The sequence below is a fragment of the Crocuta crocuta genome, unplaced genomic scaffold (genome assembly GCF_008692635.1).
Source record: "Crocuta crocuta isolate KB4526 unplaced genomic scaffold, BGI_CrCroc_1.0 scaffold170, whole genome shotgun sequence".
Classification (NCBI taxonomy): Eukaryota; Metazoa; Chordata; class Mammalia; order Carnivora; family Hyaenidae; genus Crocuta; species Crocuta crocuta.
In genome coordinates this window covers 4370504-4396701 of record NW_027527853.1, presented here as the reverse complement: position 1 = coordinate 4396701, position 26198 = coordinate 4370504, and the positions used below count along the sequence as shown (strand labels likewise).

General features: G+C 35.1%; 1 protein-coding gene across 1 annotated transcript in view; it reads left to right on the top strand.

Annotated features, from left to right (window-relative positions):
* TBC1D12 (TBC1 domain family member 12) overlaps nucleotides 1–26198 on the top strand; it is an 89484-nt gene that overhangs the window by 60747 nt on the left and 2539 nt on the right. Inside the window, 9 exon segments of the mRNA XM_077779638.1 lie at nucleotides 3449–3531; nucleotides 5504–5621; nucleotides 6852–6958; nucleotides 11940–12020; nucleotides 15023–15111; nucleotides 16120–16191; nucleotides 22885–23013; nucleotides 23275–23384; nucleotides 25859–26117. Of these exon segments, the coding sequence (XP_077635764.1) occupies nucleotides 3449–3531; nucleotides 5504–5621; nucleotides 6852–6958; nucleotides 11940–12020; nucleotides 15023–15111; nucleotides 16120–16191; nucleotides 22885–23013; nucleotides 23275–23384; nucleotides 25859–26117 (1048 nt within the window).

Genomic DNA, 26198 nt, shown 5'->3' with positions numbered 1-26198 from the left:
GGAAAAATTGTAGGCTTTATTTCTTCAACAGTTTTTTGTCTGCCTTCTCTCCCCTTTCTTCTGAGTCAGTTAAACATATATCCCATAACTCCAGCTGTTTTAAGGTGATTGAGGAGTACTTTTTTTTCTCTTCGTATTTCACTTTTATAGAGCTTTCTATTCTATCTTAAAGCTCACTTATTTTTTTTTTCCTGCAGTTTTTCAGTCTGTCTCCTCTCAGTCCCATCTTTTGTGTTTTTCAGTTTAGAAATTGTACTTGTCAGGACACCTGGGTGGCTTAGTTGTTTAAACATCTGATTCTTGATTTGGGCACAGCTTATGATCTCATGGTTCATGGGGTTGAGCCCCGTGTCGGCAGAAGTCTGCTTGGGATTCTTTCCCTCTTCCCCTCTCTTTGCCCCTCCCCTGCTTGTACATACATGCATGTGTGCACTCTCTCTCTCAAAATAAATACACATTTTAAAAAAAGAAACTGTACTTTTCATCCATAAAAGTTTGATTTGGATCTTGAGTTTTTCTTATTGTGCTCTCCTTCTACCTCCTTGAGTATATTTATTACAGCAGTTTTGTAATCCTTGAGGTATAATCTTGGTATCTGACACTTCACTATTTCTGTTAATTATTTCCTCCAGTATAAATTGTCTTTTTTCCTGCTTCTTTGCTTCTTAGGTAATTTTTATTGGATTGTAGATTTTGTAATTTTACATAGTTGGACCCTGGACTTTTTGTATTCCTTTAAATATTCTTTGGCTTTAGTCTGGTACAGTTACTTGGAGCTGGTTTGTCCCTTTTAGTCTAATCATTATTAGAGTGGTTCTGGAACAGCTTTTAGTTAAGGACTAGTATCCTTACTACTGAACCAATATCCTGATGATACCCCATCTGTTAGGGACCCCGTTCTGGCTGGCTCACTGTAGTCTTTGAGGAAGTTCTGTTCCTTTCTAGTATTTCTTTCTTTGGCTACCATAGTTTAATCACACACAAGCATAAATAGTACTCAGCCAGAAATTTGAGAGGACTCTTCTGTAGCTCCCTTCTCTGCAAATTCTGGCTGTGTCTCTGCAAATTCTAGCTGTGTCATACTCCTTATCTCCAAACTCTGTTTCCTCAACTCAGCAAGACTAATGGACTTTGAGTACTTTCTTCCAGCACTGAGACCTGGAGGTCCCAGGCCATATGCTTAGGCATTTGCAGGATTACCTTGTTTGTTTCCTTCTCATAAGGATCACCATCTTGTGTTACCTATTGTCATGTCTAAAAACTATTGCTTAGTGTATATATTCTCTTCACTGTTTTAATTAATTAAGAGGGCAAGCCTGTTCTCTCTTATTCCATTATGGCCTGAAGAAGTCTTAACCATTATTCCTCCCTGTTACAACTACTGGAGGAATCTGACTAACTTGAGAAGAGAGGAGGAGGCAAAATGTTTAATATGAAAGTTTGTCACATATCTTTCCCCACCCTAACCTCTTGAAAATAATTCAAGGGGCACCTGGGTTGCTCTGTTGGTTAAGCGTTTGACTTCAGCCGCCCATCCCCCCTACCCAGCTTGTGCTCTCTCTCTCACTCTCTCTCAAAATAAGTAAACTTTAAAAAAGTAATTAAAAGAACTGAGGGGTGTCTGGCTAGCTTAGTCACAGAGCATGAGACTCCTCACCTCAGAGTTAGGAATTCAAGTCCCACACTGGGCATGGCGCCTATTTAAAAAAAAATTTTTTTTTTAAATAAAATGAATGAATAATTTAAAATTTTTTTTAAAAAACCCTGACTCCTCAAACTGGACATTATTATGATATATTTGGATATTTGGTAATATATAAATGTATTTCTTTTGCATAGTCATCTAAGTCACCTACTCTGTGAAGCCATTAATTGTAAAGCCAAAGTATAGTACATGCAAGTGACAAACTGATTATCAAGTTTGTAGTTAGAATGTTATCTTAAAACTCTGAAAGTAAAACCAATTTGTTATAAAAGTATACCTGCACTTACCATATGACCCAAGAATTCTACTATTAGATATTTACCCAGAAGAAATGAAAGCAGATACCCACACAAACACTTGAAGCAAATATTTATAGAATCTTTATCCATAGGCCCTCAACTGGAAATAATCTAAATGTTCATCCACATGGAGAAATAGAACACTATTCACCAGTTAAAAGGAATACATTACTAGTATGCAGAATAACATGGATGAATTTCAAAGGCATTCTTAGTAAAAGAAGCCAGATAAAAAAGAATCTATATGAAACTCTTTAAAAAAAGGCAGCCAACTAATGTATAAAGATAGGAATAGAGATATGATTGCCTAAGGTGGGTATGTGTTGAGTACAAAGGAGACATAAAGAAACTTTGTAGAATGATGGGACTGATTGATACGTTGATTGCACAGGTATATATACATTTGGGTTTTTATTTTTATTTTTATTTATTTTGTGAGAGGGAAAACATGAGCAGGGGAGTAGCAGAGAGAGAGAGAGAGAGAGAGAGAGAAAATCCCAAGCAGGCTCTGCACTGTCAACACGGAGCCTGATACAGGCTCAAACCCACAAACCTTGAGATCATGACCTGAGTCAAAACCAAGAGTAGGATGATTAACCGACTGAGCCACTCAGGTGCCCCTATTTACATTTGTTAAAACTCATCAAAATATATTCTTGAAGTATGTTAAGTCATTTTATTATATGAAAATTATACCTCAAAAAATTGACTAAAAAATCCCTGAAATATTGTCTGAAACCAGACGTGTTTAAATAATATATAAACATTTATACATAGAACATAAGTAAAGTGACATTTATATAACAAATATTAGCAACCTGGATTCTGTTTCTTTTCTAAAATGCAGAGTTCTTTTCAACCTTTCATGAGAAGATTAAGTTAGAAATTCTTTATATTTGACTATAAAAAAGAAGTTAACCATTTAAAAGTTAGTTTTGGGGCGCCTGGTGGCTTAGTTGGTCAAGTGTCTGACTTCGGCTCAGGTTATAATCTCACATTTGTGGGTTCGAGCCCCATGTTGGGCTCTGTTTTGACAGCTCAGAGCCTGGAACCTGGTTTGGATTCTGTGTCTCCCTCTCTCATGGCCCCTCCCCAACTCGTGCTCTGTGACTCTCTCTCAAAATAAATAAGCATTTTTTAAAAAGTTTTTTGGGGCGCCTGGGTGGCTCAGTCCGTTCTGCATCCGACTTCGGCTCAGGTCATGACTTCACGGTTCGTGGGTTCAAGCCCCGTGTCAGGCTCTGTGCTGACAGCTAGCTCAGAACCTGGAGCCTCTTTCAGATTCTGTGTCTCTCTCTCTCTCGCTCTCTCTCTCTCTCTGAACCTCCCCTGCTCGCGCTGTCTCTCTCTCTCTCGCTCTCTCTCTCTCTCAGAAATAAATAAAACTTTTTTTTAAATGGAAAAGTTAGTTTTTTAAAAATTGACTTAAAACATTTTTTTCCAGAAATCTTCCTGCCAAATCTGTGGAAGAAGCTTTACGTCACCGACAAGAATATGATGAAATGGTGGCTGAGGCTAAAAAACGAGGTATAAATTTAATTCCAATTGGTATATTTAATTTTCTGATACCAGTAGGAAGCTAACCTGTTGGTTAATTTCAGCAGGAAGGTGGATGATGAAATTGATCAAGTCCATCTTTAAGATGATTCTGGTTTCTTATTTTTCTAACTAAATCTGTTATTAAAAATGTCATACTTTTTATGCCAGTACTTTTACTCAGGAGAAAGTCAGCAGACTATCTATGAGGGTTCTTGGACTACTATTATTTTAACTAATGAATGATATAGTTTATAGGCTTTTGATAATTTTATAATTTAATAATTTTAACACCTTCCTATATGACTGTGAGAATATGATTTAAAATGAGAATTTTGCTTTTGTGACTTAATGTAGTCTCTCTAGAATCCCAGTTGTGTCGTTTGGACAGGCACCTGAATGTATACTGTGGTGTATAAATTCACACATTTATTTATTCATTCTCTCCTCCAGCCAAAAAGTAGAATATAAGGATAATTTGGTAATATTTATTTGCTAAGCACTGTTAGTTCAGGGTCCATTTTTAGAAAATATTATACAGCCATATATATTTTTAGACACATGCCTTATAACAACTGATTGTTTTCTTTTACCTTAAGTTAATGGAATACTATAATAGTATACAGTTCTATTTTGTGGCACTATTTTAGAAATGAGGTTAATTTTTTAATATTATAAGAAACCTATAAAGCAGTTATATCTTTGTAAAAGCCCTAATCATTTATACATTGGTACTTTTTTTACTATCCAGAATTTGAAATATTCCTAACATAGCCAACATATTTTAATTGATTCTGAACTTTGACTTTACTAGTTGATTAATATTTAAGATAGTTATTGATAAGTACACCAATCATAACATGATATGATAGAAATTACATTAAATTGGGAAATCAGAGGGTAACAGTTTTAATCCTATTTGATACTACTTGGATATGACTCTAAATAAAGCTAATGTTAGTTTCCTCAAACCTGTGAAGTGCGGGATTCAGGCTGACTGGATTCAGGCTTTCAATCTCTCTGTTGACACTTTTTTGTTTTAAAAGCAGTGGAACTCTTTCCAAAGAAAACTTACATAGAATCTGAATACATATGACAAGGAAAAGAAAGTAGAGCTACTTACTTGGCCTCCCACTTGCTCCTTAAGATGATTTCTGAGGCATTTGTGAAACAATTAGTAAACATTTTGGCTAGCTGATCTCTGAAGTCCCCACTGGTTCTAAAATTATATAGGGGCNTTCATCACTTTCTTTGAGGCATCTCTTGTTTCAGAATTGTGCCTTCTGATTTTCATAGGGGTGCTGTGTATGTATGTTAGGGTTTTTAAATTTTAGTCTAAGTAGTAAAGCGAGACATCATACTAGAAAAGGTTAAGTGTAATAATCCCATTGGCAGGATTATTATTCAATGTCATGTTCTTTTATGTGAGGAAATTCATAAACCCCTTCCCTATATGAAAAAAGGTATTGGTTAATTACTCAAAGTTGTTAAGGTTTTAGATAATTCATGACAGATTTTGGTTTATTGATTAAGTATAAATACAATATGTGATATAGTAATCTGTTTATTTTTCTGCCTTTGTTCTGTTTACTTTTTTAGAATAGATGTAGGGGCACCTGGGTGGTTCAGTCAGAAAAGCATGTGACTCTTGATATCAGGGTTGTGAGCTCGAGGCCCACATTCGGTGCAGAGATTACTAAAAAAGAAAATAATGTAAAAAGAAACAAACTTAGAATAAGAAGTGTTACATTAAAATTATATTAATCAAGTATATTTTCTTTCTCTTTTTCCCCTATTTCCTTTCTTCCTTCTTTTCTCTTCCTTCCCTCCTTTCTTCCTTGCTTCTTATTATCAAAATATTCCTTATGAGAAAGGAATATTGTTTTTTAGACTTAGGTAGAAGGAGAAAGGCATTATGATCTAGCTTTTTTGTATTGAAATAATTTTTACTTGTTTAAAACAGAAATTAAAGAAGCCTATAAAAGGAAAAAAATAATGAAAGAACGATTTAAACAGGAAGAAAATATTGCAAGTGCAATGGTAATTTGGATCAATGAAATACTGCCCAATTGGGAAGTAATGTAAGTAAGCAGACTTTTCCTGAATTTGAGTCTGTCTCCAAAGATCTCATATTTCTGATTCTCTATTTTTATTACTTCCAACATGTATCTTATGCTTTGGCTAAATTATACTGTTAATCAGTGTCTGAAAAATGTCATGATTATTTGTGTGCCTTTAATTTTATACAGCCCTCAATCTCTAATACTTCCTTTACTGACCACCCTCTCTATGCCTGTTAGAATTTTACCTTTCCTTTGAGGATATTCATCTGAAATGCTAGTTGATCCATGAAAATTTAATTTCCTTAGTCACCATATTTTCTTAATTCTAACATATCCTCTGTTGCAAGGTGCATTACTGATGTAATAGCAGGTTTTTGCAAAGAAAATATTAAATATGTAATTCATTGTAAGATGCATTTGTTAAATGTTAAATATTAAAGTGATTTTAATATACTTCTCTCATAATCATAACTGTGCTGTATATGATCTTTTCCTTTTCTAACATCCCATTATAGTTTGAGGTTAATATACTTTTTGCTTTACTTTGCCTCTTATTTTCTGATAATATTTTTGTACATGCCTTATCTTCCCTTGAGACTGGAGGGTAGGAGATATATTCTACAGTGCCTAGTGTAGGATATGCATTGGGAATTTGTTGAATATGGTACAATGTAATAGGTATCAAATTAGGCTCTTTACATAAGTAATCACATTTGATTCTTACAATCTTTACTCCCATTTATCTTACAGAAAAGCTCAGGGTCAGAGAGGTTAAGTGATTTGCCCAAGGTTATACAATTAATTAATAGTTAAACCAGATTTGAATTACTGTCCATCTGACTCTAAAGCCCATACTCTTTAGGTAGACACACTGCCTCTCAAAGACAAGGACCTTACCCATAATAAATACCTTGTGGTTTTTTTTGGTACTGAGTTGACAGGTTTTTATGTTCCTTTTATCTTGTTTTTATGATTGTCCACCTATTTCTGATTCAGTGTACCCTATAAGTGGGAGCTGTAGAAGGCAGCTCCTTTAAATTACTCTTGTCCTTTTGTAGGACGCCATATATTTTTTAGGCTTCTGTTGCTTACAAGCATGAACCCCCACGGAAAAAATGTATCACATACATAACTATGTTCTTAAAAATCATTCAGTCACTTAGGCCATAGATTAGGTGAACCATCATGCAACTAGTGTTTTTGGTATTAAAAGTAACTTTGTCCTTTTTTCTCCCCCTTTAATTCTAGGCGTAGTACGAGAAGAGTTCGAGAATTGTGGTGGCAGGGATTGCCCCCTAGTGTTCGTGGGAAAGTTTGGAGTCTAGCTGTAGGAAATGAACTAAATATCACTCCTGGTTTGTATTCTATATTCAGTTACTCCCACACATGAAAACAGCCATCTCCAGAGTTACAAAACAGATTAGTAGATTGGCCATTTTAAAAAGGCATTACCAGATATAGTGTCATTTTAGAGCATGCTTCATTCCTACTCCCTCCAAAACCTGGTATGATTTAATGAGTAAGTGATTATATAAGTAAGTTTGTGGGGTTTTCCTTTAGTTTACAACCATCAGTAATATTTTTGACATCAAGATATCTTCACTGCAGATAACTTCTGGGATTCTAGGTAGTAGTGGTTGTAAAAGTTATACAAAGAAAAATAGTGTAATTGTGGAAAGGTTTCCCCTTTATTAAAAAAAAAATATATATATATATAGTGATAAAAGTCTAGAAATTTATTTTCCTACATCTCTACCCAAACCAGTCCTTTTGGATTTTTTTTATTTGAAAATTTCCAAATTTAAAAAACAAAAATAGGAAGATTCACAAGGAACTGTTTTATTTTCTTATGTTTATTAAAACCTGAAAGGATAGAAGTAAATGATAAAGTGCCTTTGATGCAGTAAAAAGATCAAATTAGAATAATATCAAATAGAAGAAAATGTAAAATAATAATAAAAGGTACTAAATAGGTCTGAGTAGTAATGTAGACAGTGGCACCACAGAAAGACTTAGGGACTCTGGTATAATAATGTAAATAATATATTGTTATGTTACTGTAAAAATTGTATTCATATATTCATTTTTTTAAAGTAAAGCAATAGTAAGGTACAAACTGTATGCTTCTTCCCTCTCTTCTACCCAAACTCCTGCTTTTGATCCTACCAGACCTTTTTTCTGTGCACGTAAAAAAAAGTGTGCATCAGCATATGGTAATTTTTAAGGCTTCTCTTTTATTTTTATTCCCACAAAAAGGAATTTATGCCATAAGCTTATTCTGTGGCTTATTTTTTTCCACGCTCTAATCTATCATGAGCACTACATACAAGTGTACCTTGTACGTACTGTAGCTGCACTGTAGTCCACAGTTTGGCTGTTCTATGACTTCATTGTTTTCTTAGTGATAGACAAATCAATGACATCTATGTTAAAAGAACAATCAAGGTACTGTTTTCTACCTCTAAACAGTGATTAAAATGACTGAGAATTACCCACATAGGGGATGACTGATAATAATAAAAAGAAACATTTACTAAAAGCCTCAAAAAATAAACTTTGACCTATTTATTCTAGTTCTAAACGATAAGAACATTATCAGGATTGAGTGCAAAAGCTTTTCTACAAGGATGCCCATTGTAGAAAATCAGTGTTGTAGATATAACCAGATAGAATTATAACAAAAATCTAAATATTTATCTTTAGCCTTCAAAGTGGTGCCAACTTTGAATGGCATGATTATGAATTATTTTTAACATTGATTTTCACAAATATTCTATAATGAAGATGTTATTTTAACCAGACCTTTTTTTTTTTTTTTAATTAAAAGAAGAGAATTTAAAGGAAGAATTAAGTGGGGTGCCTGCCTGGCTTAGTAAGTAGAGCATGCAGCTCTTGATCTTGGGGTTATGAGTTCGAGCCCCACATTGGTGACAGAGTTTACATTAACTAAAAATTAATAAATAATAAATGTTTTATTAATTTAGCTTAGAAAGGTTAGAGACTACCTGACCTGTGCCCCCCAAATAAAACAAAGGTTTGCTTTGCTCTCTGTGCTTAAAACAGATTAAAAGGAAATAATATTACATTATAGTCAGAACTTTCAGCTAGATAATTAAAACCCTTAATATTAAGGATTGTTGGACATATTGTAATTGTTTAAAGTCTTAGGAATTGGTTTTGCATATAGTTGAGGTGATAAGTATTGGTGGCTATTTGAAATTTGGTTTTCAGTTTTGTTGAGAACTTTGGCTTTAGAATGTTAAGTATCCGATAGCTTCTACATTAAATATTGGTGATCTGTAATCAAAAAGTTCTTTTTTAAGCTCAAAATATATAAAGTTAGTAACATAACTAGGTCATTTACTTTCAAAGTAATTTTAGATTTTCTTTACTAAATAATTATATATTCAGGAATGGAATAGGTAATCATTTTTATTAGTGGTAGGAAGGAAGCTAAATTTCAGTTGAAGTAAATTGACTTTTGATAACTTTGTTTACTCTTAATGACTAATAATTTGAGTTTTTACTTGTTTGATTTGTTTTAATCATGAAATTTATAACCACTGGAGAAGAGTAAGAATAAAGATTTTAAAGTCAGTCAGATGTGGTTCAAATCTTGGTTCCACTATACATTAGGTTTGTGACCTTGGGCAAATTACTTAACATCTAAGAGAATCAGTTTTCTTCATCTGTAAATGGAGGTAAGATTATTAACTATCTCAAAGGATTGCTCTAACAATTATTTGTGATAATGAATATAAAATTACAGTGAAAGTGAATTTGCTGAGAGTGTATACAGACAGTATCATTGTCAGAAAATGAGAAAATAAAAGTTACACTGATCTCAAAGTATTCTCTATTCAAGTCCAAGATATATCTGTAAGTCTGCTTCAGGTTCTACACTTACAGATTCAGAGTAACATAAATGACACCCATGGAGTCAGGCATGGAATTGAACCGAGATATAAGTCTTCTTATTATAGATAAGCACTGTAAATCTTCCCTGGAGAGATGTCCTTTGATGTTTTGAAAATGCATTACCACATTTTTCTTATTGAATCAATTTTGTGGCTTCCTAAGGTGATGATTTATTTGATGAGCCTTTCTTCTTCCATGATAGATTTAAAATTTAGGTAGAATAGTGAAACTGGACCTGGCTTGAAATCACAAATTGTGGACTTCATTTTGGTACCTGATAACTGGGAAAAAAAAAAAAGTATATATAATTAAAAAATTATATCTACCTCTTTTACCAAATTATTGATGGACTCAAATAATAGAAATTTAGACTTGTTTTAATTTTTTATATTTTTACATTTCATTTTATTATTTTTTAAGTTTATTATTTTTGAGGGGGGTGGAGAGAGAGAGAGAGAGAGGGCACATGAGGGGCAGAGAGAAAGGGAGAAAGAATCCCAAGTAGGCTCTGCACCGTACATGTGGAGCCCAGTATGGGGCTCGAACTCATGAATGGTAAGATCCTGACCTGAGCTGAAATCAAGAGTCAGGCGCTCAACTGACTGAGTCACCCAGGTACCCCAAATTTTGAGTTTTTAAAAAAAATTTCTAAACCATTAGTAGTAATGAAAAATGAGCAGAAGGGGGAAGAGATCAAAATAGAGTCTATTTGAAATGTATCTAGTCAGTTTTTTATAATGTGATTCTTGGCAATATAATAATATTTTTTGTGGTACATACATTGGAATACTATGGAGTTGTTTAAAAAGAAAACTGAGGCAGATTTTATTATACTAATAAAGAACAGCTTCCAATATAATCAAGATGCAGATCAGTGCTATATTATGTTGCCACACTTTTTTTAAGAGGAAGATATATCTGTATATACTTAATGCATACATATTTTCATCTTTAGGGTTCTGATAAGCACAGTCACATCTGAGGGAAGGAAATATATTTTTCATCCTATACTGTTTTGTACTACTTGAATTTTTAACAAATTGTTCATTGAGGGGTGCCTCTGTCTGTTGAGCATCCAACTTCAGCTCTGGTCGTGATCTCACAGTTCGTGAGTTTGAGCCCCACGTTGGGCTCTGTGCTGATGGCTTAGAGCCTGGAGCTTGCTTCAGATTCTGTGTCTCCCTTTCTCTCTGCTCCTCCCCTGCTTATGCTCTGTCTCTCCTTCAAAAATAAATAAACATTTTTAAAAAAGTTCTTTTAATTGTTCATTGTATTGCCTTTAAACAGACTTGTTATTTAAAAAGATCAATTGAAGGGGCGCCTGGGTGGCTCAGTCGGTTAAGTGTCCGACTTCTGCTCAGGTCTTGATCTCACGGTTCATGGGTTCGAGCCCCGTGTCCGACTCTGTGCTGACAGCCAGCTCAGAGCCTGGAGCCTGCCTCAGATTCTGTGTCTCCCTCTCTCTCTGACCCTCCCTTGCTCATGCTGTCTCTCTGTCTCTCGGAAATAAGTAAAAAGTTAAAAAAAATAAAAATAAAAAAAGAAAAAGATCAATTGAAGCAAAAACTGTTCTTGGTATTTTGGGCAATATATAAATGTTGGTGTTTGATAAGAAATATTTCTTGCTACTCATCTGGCATTGAAATATTCTGTTTTTGTGTAATTTAGAAAATCAGTTATAGAAAATAAAGACAATTAAAATCTGAGAATTGAGAAAAAACTTGTTTCTTCTGTTCTTGAAGTTGTATCAAGGTCCTGTGTATGGAAGCATAGAGTGACAGTCTCAAAAAGTGATTAGTACTTAAAAAGATGTGAGTAGAGATTTTTGCATGCAAGCCCTTTGACCAAACTATGTGAAGTTTAGGTAGCTTTAGATATCAATATCATAATGGAGAAACCAGCTTCAGGTGAGAAGGAAAGCCAGAACTAACATTTTTTGACAGTCTCTAAGGTGTCAGGAACTTTATGCAAATTATCTTGTTTAATCATCAGTATCCCATGAGTAGGCATTCTCTGTCTCCAATTTACAGATGAAGAAAGCCGTGTTCCAGAGTGACAGTGACTTTCTTAAAGTCCCAAATACCACAGAGCTGGTATTTGAATCTAGGTCTGACTGACTCCAAAAATCATTTTTCTGCTATTCACAATGATACTCCTTTAGCAAAAGTATTTCTTCCTGCCTCATACTTATATTCTCTGTTGTAGCTATTAGGATGACCACTGTGCAGTATTTTATTTTCTATCTTTCCAGTTGTGGTAATAAATAGTTTTGGTAGAATCAGTTTGTGACATTTTTGATGCCTGCTAGGTAAGGAAGGCCTAAGCTATAAAAAGATGTTTTCTTTATTTTTAAGAAGAGAAATTAAAATAGATGAATGTATTTTCCTATTTATTAATTTTTGTTTTGTTTTCCCCCAGAACTTTATGAAATCTTTCTCTCGAGAGCAAAAGAACGGTGGAAAAGCTTTAGTGAAACAAGTTCAGAGAATGATACAGAAGGTGTGATTTTTTTTTTTAAATATAAATTTCTGGGTGAAAATCCAGTTACTGAAGATACTAGTGTGATTTTTACCATGTGTCAGGAAATGTAGTAATTGCTTTACTTACATTATCTTCTTTAATGTTAGTAACCCTTTAAGTTGGTGGTTAGCCTGAATGTTATAAAAGGAAACTGAGGCTCAAAGTAGTTAACTTGTAAACAGTGAATCTGTGATGTAATCCCAGGTTTTTGGACCTCAGAGCTCAGGATTTATTCACAGCAGTAAGACTAATGGGGTGCAGTATTTTTAAGCTCTTAACGTAAAGGTAGATGATCTTCGGGGCACCTAGGTGGCTCAGTGGGTTGTGTCCAACTTTGGCTCAGGTCACGCTCTCGCTTTTCGTGAGTTCGAGCCTGTGTTGGGCTCTGTGCTGACAGCTTGGAGCCTGGAGCCTCCTTCAGTTTCTCTCTCTCTGTGTGTGTGTGTGTGTGTGTGTGTGTGTGTGTGTGTGTCTCGCTGTCCCTCCCCCACTCATACGGTCTCTTTCTCTCAAAAATAAAGATTAAAAAATTAAAAAGATAGATGGTCTTCATTCCTCACTTGTGACTTCCTGTCTCCTTACTCACTGACTTTTACTCACTTCTAATACATTATTTATAATTCTTATTGTGCCATAGCCTTTGTTGATTTAACTCCTAGATTTCATCTTTCCTTCCACTTTCATTAGTTTTTTTTTCCCCCTAATCATTTTGGAGAAAACAGGAGCACTTTTTTCCTGTTAACATTATTTATTAAATATAGGTAAATTTATTCAACCATCTCTTGTCCTTAAATAAGAGTTATTTGCCACTTTTCTTTATATATATGTTCTACTTCATAGAAAGCAAACACTCTTCTCTTGCCAGTAAAACTCTAAAAAGGTTTAGAATAGAGAAATGGTATACATCGCAGGGTGGTTTCCTGTGAGTATGCAAACAACTTTGTTAAATTCCTTGAATACTCTTCTATTTTAGAAGAATGAAAGTAGGGCAAGGATGGGTGCCTGGGTGGCCCAGTTGGTTGAGCGGCTGGTCATGGTCTCACAGCTCATGGGTTCATGTTTCACATCAGGCTCTATGCTGACAGTTCAGAGCCTGGAGCCTGCTTTGGATTCTGTGTCTCCCTCTCTTTCTGTGCCTCCCCCATTCTTGCTCTGTCTCTCAAAAATGAATAAACGTTAAAAAAATTTTAAATAAAAGAGAAAGTGGGGTGGGGAAAGTTGACTAAAGAAGGCTAGAGCAAAGACTTGATTTTGAGAAACGTTCACGGAAGTATTGTTCTAAGACCTGTTAGCTAAGTCAGCTCTTTGTGGGAAACTAGAAGTGCAAGGAAGGACAAGATACAAGAGGCTTTAGCTGTTTCATAATTCTTCTTGAATATACTTTTATAAAGTATTGAAAGTATAAGAATTCAAATTAACAGCATTTACTTTTGAGACATTTTGTCATGATTAAGTGGTAGAAGTTGCATTTCAGTAGAAATTAATTGCATATAAATGAAGAATTGTTCCAATAAGGAACAGTATTCTGTTTAAATTACTGATTTCTTATCTCCTGTGTGTTTATAATTTACAGTTACAATTTAACTTTTTTTGGCCATTGTTTTTAAAATATTCTGCCACATTGCTTCTGTCCTTTTTGGACTCTAGTTAAATGTATGTTGGACCACTTCACAGGGTCCTACAAGACTTAAACACTTAAAAAAAAAAAAAGACTTAAACACTTAAAAACCTTTTGTTTTCCTTCTGTGCCTCAGTTTAGATGATTTTTATTCCTATAATCAATTTCACCAATCCCTTCTTTTCCTATATTCAGTCTATATGAGTCTTTAATTTCAGATTTTATATGGTGTAATTCTAGAATGTCTACCTGCTTCTTTTTGTAGATTCTATTTCTCTGTAGAAATTCTTCATCTTTCCATCCCATACGTTTACCCCCACCTTTTCCTCTATTTTCTTGAACATGTAACAGTTAATATTCTTGTTTGTCAATTCTATTGCCGGGTCATCTTCATGTTTGCTTTTATTGTCTGTTTTTTCCCCCTTGATTGTAAGTCATATTTTTCTGCTTCTTTGCATATCTTAAAATTTTTAATTAAATGTAAGTCACTGTATTTAAGAATAATATAGAAACTGAAGTGGATGTTTCCCCTGAAGAGGAGGCATGCCCTTTTCTGCCAAGCAGTTGGGTTATCACCTCCGTTCAGTCAGTAACTGAGCTAGATTGGGACAAGATTGCAGCTTTAGATACGCTTAGTCCATTGTGGGTTTCAAATATCTTGGTAGGAGGAACTGTCCTATTTTTCTTAGAGTCTCCTCCCTCCCGACACACTCTCCCTTACAATTTTTGGTGTTTTTGTTCTGCCTTTACAGCCTAGCTTTCTGTACTACAGTAGCACTCAGCAGAAGTCCCATAGGGATAAACCAGTTACACATTTAGGTTCCTCTACATTCCATCTGTCACATGAGTGTTATTTGGTCATGAAAAGGTATAATGGTTTCTCTTTTCCCAAGCAGAATACCTTTGTGTATGGCAAGCTTGGTCCTTAGCTCCTGCCCAGAGTTGGCATATGCTTCTAAGAAGAAAAATGGCTACCTAGGAGAGTCTCTTTTATTTCTGGAATTTAAGTCCTCCCTCTGTCTGCAACATTCATATGCTTTTTTTAAAAAGCTTATGATATTTGAAACTTACTTGTTTTTTCCCAGTTGTTATTGTGGGAGTGATAATCTGTTCTTACCTTGTATAAAAACTGAAAGTAGAAATCCTTCATATACCTTTCTGATAAGTATATAAAAATATTCTCTTTATACAAGAAACTCTTATGTTCTGGCAAAAGCTGAGTGGCATTTCTTTAAATTTCTTGATTATTAAGCTTTTAACTTTCCTTAAGTAACATCTATGGTCTGTGATCATTCTGTGTATACAAGATTGAACTGGGAATAGCCAGGTAATCATTTTAATTTTATCTACCTTGCAAATGCAGGTGTATCTGTTGCTGATCGGGAGGCCAGTCTGGAATTAATTAAGTTGGACATATCCCGAACATTTCCATCCCTTTACATCTTTCAGAAGGTGAGTTTTCTAACCAGTTGTAACTAGTTTTTTTTAATTAATTAATTTATTTATTAAGTAGGCTTCATGCCCAGTGTGGAGCCCAGCATGGGGCTTGAACTCACAACCCTGAAATCAAGACCAAGAGTCGGTCACTTAACCAACTGAGCCACCCTGATGGCCCTATAACTACTTAAATGTTTTTAATCCAACAGAACAAATTCTTAAATGCATAGCTATTATTTTTTTAAAGGCAAAACTATAAAAATTAGAGACCTTTGTGTAGAAAGTGTGAACTGGTAGGAAAATTCTGAAGGAATTTCTGTTATTTTATTCCATAACGGAATGCATTACATTTAGCATAGCCCATGATACCGTTACTCATTGAAGTGAATTTCTTCGTTTTACTTTTTATTCTATAAGATCTTTAATTTTAACATTTTGCTTAGTCAGTTGTGAAAACATAAAGAACTTCTGCCCAAACCTTAGTTTTCCAAAATTATTATTGAATGGGAAAAAATGGCTTATAAAAATCATTTTGTGCAGAGGCCATCATGAGTTGCTTATACTTTATGAGAAATGATTACTTTTTGTGTGAACTGTATATTTCACAGATGGAATTCCTCTATCTTTAGATTGATAAAATAAGAAAAATTTTTACATTAAGATTAAAATTATTGATAAACTTAACGTGCCATAGTTTGATGGTTTTCTTTTGCTGAAATTATATTATATGAAATGAAATCATCTATTTCATCATAATCTTACTGTACCAAATCTAGCAATCTTTAAAATGGTACACAGACTGTATAACTTGTATCTGTCAAGTGAGTTTATTTGGCTTTTTCAGGGTTAAATTTTTTTCATTCTTTAGAGAAAATATTTTGGCAGAGTATATTTAGAATATTTCTGGTAATGATAAATATACTAACTAAAACTAGTCATTTAGGAAGTTTTTAAAAAATTATTTAGGAACTAACTTAGAGACAATTATTTGTATAGTTTGACATTTCATTTTTCTCTCCTAAGGGTGGTCCATATCACGATGTCTTACATAGTATCTTAGGGGCATATACATGTTACAGACCTGACGTTGGTTATGTAAGTATTTGTTTCAGTCTGGTTTTTGAATATAAACATTTTATCTTCTCAAAGTATCTTACATTGCACTAGCTCCCAAATATCTGTATTCTCTGTGTCTTATTTTTCTTTGGCCTACCAACTTACCCAGAGAAGAATCTTCCCAGGGGTTTATGAGATTACCTGCCAGATTTCTGGGAGAGCTGCTGGGCTTTCATTATTCAGTTTGTAAACTTTTATTTATTGCCACTGCTGTTTATGCGGTGCTTTATTCCCTTCTTCCTGTGCCTGTGCTTCTAGAGATAAGCCAGGTTCAGGGAAAGATAGGCACCTGTCCATATAGGATAGAGGAAGGAGATTTGTGCCTTTTATAAATTGTTTGAATCCTAGTTTTGGCCTTACCTCCCAGTTCCAGAGGGACCTGATAACTTTAGTTTCTGAGCCTTCCAGATTTATGGTTGAATTGGCTTGCTGCTTATTGGCTTCCTCCTCTGCAGATATTTTAGTTTCAGCATTCTACATTTAGTTAAATCTAAATGCTATTGACATTTTTATTTACTGTTTATATTATTTTCCAATTTCTTTGTCCTTCTAGGCTAATATTTTTTTTCTTTATCGTCATTTTATTTGGATTTGGGAGGGAACAAAGAAAAATGTGAGTGTTCAATCTGCCATGTTTAACTAGAAGTCATAAAACCTCATCTGCTCACCTTTGTCTTCAAATAGAAGAGTTTAGAGAATAGGATTGTTGTCTGGTACAACTTACTCTATTTTGTTAAATGTTCATTTGTACATTTGTTCATTCATTCACTCAACAAATATTTATTTGTGTGCTCATTGCTATATGCCAGGCATTGTTCTAGACACTTGAGATAACCTCAGTGAACAAAGTAAAGATTATTCCCCTTCTGACACTTAGGATTTAGAAGGAGGAGACAAACAAACAACAAACAAATTGTTATATTAAAAGGTAATAAGTGCTACCGGACAACTAAAAAGTATGGTGTATAAAGAGGGAAAGTGCTAGGTTTGAGAATGGGGCAGGTTTTACATTAAAGAAGTAGTCAAGTAGTCCTTCTGGAGAAAGTGAAATTTGAACAAGGAGTCTAAACTCTCTTGTTTGGGGATGCCTGGGTGGCTCAGTTGGTTAAGCATCTGACTCTTGATCCTCTACTCAGGTCTTGATCACAGCCTGGTAAGTTCAATCCCTGCACTGGGCTCCATGCTATGCATGAAGCCTATTTAAAGTGAAATGAAATGAAGATTCTCTTGCTCATGTTTTATGTCATAGAATTATAAAACATTATGTAATTTTCACATCTTTTAAAGATTTTATTTTTGGGGCGCCTAGGTGGCTCAGTCGGTTGGGGTTCCAGCTTTGGCTCAGGTCATGATCTCGCAGTTTGTGGGTTTGAGCCCCACGTCAGGCTCTGTGCTGACAGCTAGCTCAGAGCCTGAAGCCTGTTTCGGATTCTGTGTCTCCCTCTCTCTCTGACCCTCCCCTGCTCACGCAGTCAGTCTCTCTCTCTCTCTCTCTCTCTCTCTCTCTCTCTCTCTCTCTCTCAAATAAATTTTAAGAAACATTAAAAAATTTTGTTTAAAAATATAAAAATAAAGATTTTATTTTTAAGTAATCTCTACACATCCATTGTGGGGCCTGAACTCATGACCCTGAAATCAAGGGTCACATGCTCTTCCAACCGAGCCAGCTAGGTGCCCTGGTTATAGATTATTTCTAAGTAGAATAAAACTCTTTTGAGTCTTGAGTATCACCTGTCTATAGGTTCTCTGATACAAACTTTCTATTTTGAAGCAAGGAAATGTAGGGAGCTATTACTTTGCCTGAACTGTATCTACTGTGAACTGGGCTTGCACTATGGTGGTGCTCTAAGGTCAGTATATCATAAAGGTGCAGGTGAGGAGACTACATTTCCCAAGATCTTAGGAGGAGTCAGAAACTATAGAACAGGACTCAGGTATTACTGTAAGAACTTTGTAAGGTTTGTAACTTCCCCACGTTTATTTTTATTATAGCTCTCTGTTTGTCAATAGTGATTATCAGCAAAAGTAAAACAAGAAAGATTGTGTGCATGTGTGCAAGGGCAATAAAGAATAGGGAAGATGAGTAGTTGACCTCCTCCCATGACCTAGCCAGGCATAAGGGAATGAAGAAAGACTTCAAGTAACAAAGTGGATGAGTTACAAAGGTATTTCAACTGGTAGTTTTACTACTACTACTACTACTACTACTACTTCGTCTTCATCGTCGTCTTGGTCGTCGTCATCTTGGTCATTGTCGTCTTCGTCTTCTTTGTCTTCGTCATCTTCGTCTTCGTCTTCTTCTTTATCTTCTTCTTCTTCTAGTAAGCTCTATGCCCAATGTGGAACTTGAACTCCCAACCCTGAGATCAAGAGTTGCATGCTATTTAAACTGAGACAGCCAGGCACCCCTAAAGTTTTGCTGCTTAAGTTGTAATGGTCTATCCATAAGGGGTTTTTTTTCATTGTTTGTGGGAGTTTTTTATATGTTAAAATTTTATTTTGAATAACTTCAAACAGAAAAGTTGCACTAACTCTATCCCAGCCCCACTTTGAGGATTCAGTCAGAGTTGATGTGGCATTTATTTGTCTTTTTGCCTTAATGTCCTTTCATCTGGAACAGTTCTTTAGCCTTTCCTGTCTGTCACGACTGTAACAGTTTTGAAGAGTCAAGCCTGATTGTTTTTACAGTGACCCTTTTTTTATTCTTTTGCAGTAGTTTCCTGATCATTTACTCATGATTAGATTTAGGTTATATATTTTTCATAGAAATACTACATAAATGGTGTGCTCACATCACAAGTGTATCACATCACAAGTTGATAAACCATACGGAATATTCAGAAAAATTGAACTTTGAAGATACTGTAGAAATAACTATATTTTTATTTCCTTTTCATGTATACAAAAGAGTGATATATGATATATCTGAGCTTTAAATAGCTCTGTGATACACATCAAATAAAAATTCTAAGAAAGCATTGTCGATATTTAAATGGTGGCATTTTTCTTTTTTAGTGTTATGTAAAATAATGCTTTTTTTTAAACAGCATCTTAGATTCAATTAAATATATTTTTAATTCCTTCTGTTGGCTACTCTTCTATTACAGATGGCTAACAGTTTTAATATTAAAATATATTTTTATGTTAAAGATATAATCGTGGCGCGCCTGCCTGAGTGGCTCAGTTGGTTAAGCATCCGACTTTTGGTTTTGGCTCAGGTCATAATCTTGAGATTTTTGTGAGTTTAAGGCCTGCTTGGGATTCTCATTCTCATTCTCTCTCTCTCTCTCTCTCTCTCTGCCCCTTAACCAACTCACGCTGTCTCTGTCTCAAAATAAATGAACTTAAAAAAATTTTTTTAAAGAATATAATTGTGAACAAACAGATGTGGTCTTGTCTCTGTACTGTGATAGTTTCCTATTATTGCTGTAACAAATTGCCACAAATGTAGTGGCTTTAAACAATACAGTTTTATTATCTGGAAGCTCTGGAGATTAGAAGTCTTAAAGTCAAGGTATTGGCAGGGCTATTTTCTTTCTGGAGGCTCTAGGGAAGAATTCTCTTACTTGCCTTTTCCAGCTTCTGGAAGCTGCCTGCATTCGTTGGCTCTTGACCCTGCACCTCCATCTTCAAAGCTGGTAGGATAGCATCCTCAGATCGCTCTCTCTCTGATTCTCCTACCACCCTCTTTTACTTATAAGGATCCTTATGATGATTATATTGGGCCCACCCACCAGTACACTTACATTGTGATCTCATCATCACAAAATCATTAATTTAATCACATCTGCAAAGTCCTTTTTGCCATATAAGATAACATTTTCATAGATTCCAACGATTAGGATGTAGATACCATCCTAGGCACATTATTCTGTCTACTGCAGGATCTGTCTTCATGAGATTTATACTCTAGAAAATCAAATAGGGAATTACTGTAGATTATGCCAAAAGTAATCAGAAGAAGCCTGGGAATTAGAAGGAGAACAGAGAGAGATGTATTAGATCACAGAAGCAAAGGGAATTCTAAGAGCACAGAAAAGTGACCACTGGGGTTTACAAGTATTGGTTATTCTGGCAAGACAGGCTTCAAGATAGTATAGTAATGGAGTGGAAATCCAGACTGAAGCGTGCTAAAAACTTCAAAAAGAGCTGAGAAAGTAGAAATAGTGATTGTAGGCAAACCTTTCAAAACATTTGGCTGGGAAAAAGAGACCGTGGTTTCGTTGCAAATATCCTTAGTGGTCTTTTTGTGTAAATCTGTTATGCAGGTCTCTACCAAAAGTAAGTGGTTGATGATTTTTTTTTCAGTAAAAGAATATTTTTATAGCAGCAGTTTCATATCACTTATTTACTAAAAAATGTATAGTAGTTCCCCATAACTCACAAGCAAGCATCTATATAGCTGAGCTTTTTACTCAAGGCCTTTCACTGTTTGTAAATACATCATACTTAAGTTCTCTCATTATAACACCCAATGGAAAAAAAAGACAGTCTCTTCAACAAATGGTATTGGGAAAACTGGACTTCTGCAACATGCAGAAGAATGAAACCAGACCACTTTCTTATACCATACACAAATAAATTAAAAATGGACGAAAAATCTAAATGTAAGACAGGAAACCATCAAAATCCTAGAGGAGAACACAGGCGGAAACCTCTTTGATCTCGGCCAGAGCATCTTCTTACTAGACATATCTCTGGAGGCAAGGGAAACAAAAGCAAACATGAACTCTTGGGACTTCAACATAAAAGGTTTCTGCACAGCTAAGGAACAAAATCAAGAAAACTAAAATGCAACTTATGGAATGGGAGAAGATATTTGCAAATGATATATCTGATAAAAGATTAGATTCTAAAATCTGTAAAGAACTTAACACCCAAAAAACAACCCAGAAATGGACAGAAGACATGAACAGACACTTTTCCAAAGAATACATTCAGATGGCCAACAGACACATGAAAAGATGCTCAGCATCACTCATCATCAGGGAAATATATATCAAAACCATGATGAGATATCACCTCACATGTATCAGAATGGCTAAAATTAACAACACAGTAGACAACAGGTGTTGGCAAAAATTTGGAGAAAAGGGAGCCCTTTTGCACTGTTGGTGGGAATGCAAACTGCAGAACAGAATGGAGATAGCTAAAGAAAACTAAAAATAGAACTACCCTACATTCCAGCAATTGCACTATTAGGTATTTACCCAAAGGATATAAAAATCCAGATTTGAAGGGGCACATGCATTCTGATGTTTATAGCAGCATTATCAACAATAGCTGAACTATGGAGAGAGCCCAAATTTCCATTGACTAATGAGTGGATAAAGAAGGTGGACTCACACATACATACATACATACATACATGGTGGAATATTACTCAGCTATCAAAAAGAATGAAATCTTGCCATTTGCAATGACATGGATGAAGCTAGAATGTATTATGCTAGCAAAATAAGTCAGTCCAAGAAAGACACATACCAAATGGTTTCATTCATGTGGAATTTAAGAAACAAAATGGATGAACAAGGTGAGGGAAGAGAGAGAAAACAAATCACAAGAGAATCTTAAAGATGAAGAACAAACTATGGTTGATGGAGGGAGGTGGGTGGGAGATGGGCTAGATAGGTGATGTGTATTAAGGAGGGCACTTGTTCTCATGAGCACTGGGTATTGTATGTAAGTGATTCATTGCTGAATTCTACTCCTGAAACCAATATTGCATTGTATGTTAACTAAAATTTAAATATAAAGTTTTAAAAAAAAGTTCTCTCATTATAAATCTTGTGCTCCAGCTGGGCTGGTCCTTTACATCCTTACTCCTATTTCTTTCCTGCCGTGGGAATGCTTTTTTTTGTATTTCTTCATCCTACTTTCCAGGAACCCAGCCTCACTGTCCAACCCCCACAACCTCTTCTGTCTTAGAATTTCAGCAGCACTTACACATTTCTTTTATTCTTAGTTCCTGACTTTTCTACCTCAGATCTGCTATAACAAAGCAATCACCTGATTTTCACTATACTCTACTTTAAAAGACTTCAGACTGAGAGAAAATGAAAGTGAGACGGTACATGGAAACTGACTTTATTAGCAAGTAAAAGCTGATACTTTCTTGTTTTTTTCCCAGAATTTTCCCTAATTATTTTTATTTTTTGTTGTTTTGGGAGAGAGAGGATGCAAATAAACGAGGGGGAGAGAAAGAGAGAATCCCATGAGGGGGAGAGAGAAAGAGAGAGACAGACAGACACACACACACACACCTTACCCAAAGTGGGGTTTGTGTTCACCTGAAGCAGGGCTGGAGCTCACCCAATGTGGGACTCAAACTCCTCAACCATGAGATTATGACCTGAGCTGAAGTCAGATGTTTAACGGACTGAGCTACCCAGGCACCCCATTCCCTAATTCTTTTTAAGCCATAACACATGAAAAAGAAATGTAAAATTAGGGAGTTTTCATAATTATTAGCAGGTTCTCTGTATTTAGTTTCATTGGCAAATAAAATTCCCTGGTGGTCTAGTGGTTAGGAATCAGCACTCTCATTGGCAAATAAAAAGAAATCTTTTAATTCTACTTTAATAATTTATAATTTTATAGGAATACTGTAAGTTAATCTGTATAGAATTATTATTGTAAGCACATTTTTATTAACTTCTTTTTTCTTTGAAGGTCCAAGGGATGTCCTTCATAGCAGCAGTTCTCATTCTCAATTTGGAAGAGGCAGATGCCTTCATTGCATTTGCAAATCTCCTCAATAAGCCATGCCAGTTGGCCTTTTTTCGTGTGGATCACAGCATGGTATGAACATTTGGAATGAATCATGTTTTCCTTTGATTGTCAGTTTCTATAGTCTGAATGCTCTTTTGAGGGGAAAAACAGTAATCAGAAGACCAAAATCTGATCTAAAATAAGTTTTTCATTGATTTATACTTCTGCGAATGCTTGATGAAAAGACTCAGAAAGAGGTGCTAAGCAAGATTTTCTGTTAATTTGTTATTAGGGATTTAATTTCGTCTAAAGTATAGTCTTTAATAACTTTATTGATATTTCTATCTTTAGATGTTGAAATATTTTGCAACATTTGAAGTATTTTTTGAAGAAAATCTCTCCAAACTATTTCTTCATTTCAAATCTTACAGTCTTACCCCAGACATATACTTGATAGACTGGTAAGTCATAACATACATAAAACATAATTAAAAGAAAACAAGGTAGGGGTGCCTGGATGGCTCAGTCAATTAAATGTCTGACTTCAGCTCAGGTCATGATCTCCTAGTTTGTGGATTCAAGGCTCACATCAGGCTCTGTGCTGACAGCTCAGAGCCTGGAGCCTGCTTCAGATTCTGTGGCTCCCTTTCTCTCTCTGCCCCTCCCCTGCTTGCACTCTGTCTCTCGCTCTCAAAAATAAAATACTTTAAAAAAAAAAAAAGAACCTTTTGTGTATCTCAGGAACTAGAGTAAATCTTATATACAGGATTATACATCTAAAAACTCCTTCCCTTACAAATAGAGAAACTCTCACATTTTTTGTGGGGAAGCATTTGATTAAGAACATGGACTCTGGACTGAAATCAGAATCCCTCAGTTTGTGTTTTAGTTTCTTATCTATAAAATGAAAATAATATCTGTATCTTGAATTGGTGTGAAGGTGTTTCACATGGATTATCTCAGTCAATGCCTAATACATACTATATATACTCTCAGAAAGAGAGCCATTTCTTTAGTATTATTCACACACAAGAGCTTGTGATAGTTATGATAGTGGGGTTTGTTATTTTTNTTTTTTTTTTTTTTTTTTGGGGGCTTTTTTTTTTTTTTAATACTTTATCCAGCTTTTTGATAGAACAGTGATGGCTTATTTAGGTGCTAATGCCTTTTTTTAACTTTTCAATTACAACTCTTCCTTGCTGAGGACCCTGGTGAGCAATAGCCCATTGATTATAGAATGGAGGGGTGGTGAATTTTGCCAAAGGGATGGCACGGTTATCTTAAGATAGGTTGTTAAGAGTACATATGAGACATTCAAACCTTAAATCCTAATCATCAAATTCAATGGATTTCATGTTAATGATCCTAAGTTTTAATATAGAAAAATAAATAATTAATGGCCTCGATCAAACATGCTATCTTCCCAGTTGTTTGGGGCTTCTTTTATTTAAGATTTTTTAAAAACTTATTTTTTGTTGTGTTCTCATCTATTCCCACTAGGAACATTAGAGTTCCTCTGGGAAGGACTCAAGATAAATAGGGGAGAAGAAAGGTTTCTCTGGGGGAGACCCAGAGGACCAAGATCAAATACTAAGAGGGGGAAAGGGAGAAAATACTCAATTGTCAGTCCTGAGGAGTGTGAACAGGAGACAAACCAGGATCACAGTTGATAATAGGGAGCAGGATGGAACCAATAATGGTGAGTACTGTGTACTAGAAACGTCCTAGACACTGATGGTGCCATTCCTTCTCTCATTTTGAGCAATGAATTACTATTCTCTGTATTACCAAGAGTATGCTTTTTGTTGTGCAATTAAATGTGTTTATAATGTAAGAAATAGACATGGATTTTTGTTTCACTGCCTCTGTTGAACTTACTACATACAAATCCCAGAATCAATTATGCAAGAGAAAAGACGAATAAATAAGTGGCAGTGCTAAAGGGTGGGGGCCTTTAATACCTTTCCTCAGGTTTCATTGGCACTACCTCAAATAAACACAATCTTTGTAAAAATTTGTATCTTGTGGGTGCCTGGCTGGCTCAGTATGTAGAGCATGCGACTCTTATCTTGGGGTTTTAAGTTTGAGCCCCATGTTGGTTGTAGAGATAGGTTAGAAATACAATCTTAAAAAAAAAAAAGTGTGTGTGCTTTGCCAAGGCAGCTTCAAGAAAAGTTCTCTAGCACCTACTCTCCTATTTCCCCAACCAGAATGCCACCCCGAAGCACCACTGGATAAAGAATTACATGATCAAACATTGTCAGAAAGGATGGGAAAAACCGTTTTGGTGATTCTGTTGGGAGCATATACATGCTCCAAGAGAAGTAGTAAGTAAAGTTTGGTAAAGGGAAAATAAAAACCAAAACCAAAAACAAACAACAAAAACAAAAACAAAACCAGTAGATAGATGTTTGTGGTAGGAGAAAAGAGAGAAGTCAGACATGATTTTTAGGTTACTAAATACTTGGGTTTATCATACAATAATAAGTAATTTTTATTGAGCATTTCTCAGGTGCCAGGCCCTGTTCTAAATACTTTACATTTATTCCTTTATTTTCAAAATAATTCTGAGAAGTAGGTAATGTTATTCTTTGTTTACTAATGAGGAAGCTGAGGCACAGCAAGAGTGGATATCTTGCTCAAGGTTAACACTACTAATGTAAAATTCAGATATTCTGGTTTCAGAGTCCGTACCCTTAATTGCTAGGTGATTTTGCTGCTCTATAATGTATTAAGTCATATATCTATGAAAGGTTGTAAATTTACATAATGTTTTTATTACTTACTTTCCCTCTAAAGTTTTTGAAAAAAGGAGTCGTATTTGATTTGCCTGTTTATCCCTAATTAAGCATTGTTCTTTATATATAGAGATGTTTAATGAGTGAATGAATAAATGAATGAAAAATTTCAATGACTATTTCCCCCCTAATTTTAGGATCTTCACACTGTATAGCAAATCACTACCACTTGATCTGGCCTGTCGAGTTTGGGACGTATTTTGCAGAGATGGGGAGGAATTTTTATTTAGGACTGGATTAGGAATCCTCCGATTATATGAAGATATTCTCCTACAAATGGACTTTATTCATATAGCACAGTTCCTAACTAAATTGCCAGAAGATATCACATCAGAAAAGCTGTTCAGCTGTATTGCAGCCATTCAGATGCAGAATAGCACCAAAAAATGGACTCAGGTAGAGTGACCTCTTCCTCCTCCTCCTCCTAATAGATGTGTTAAAAAATAATCAGTTGACTTCTTGTAAAGAAGTTAATTA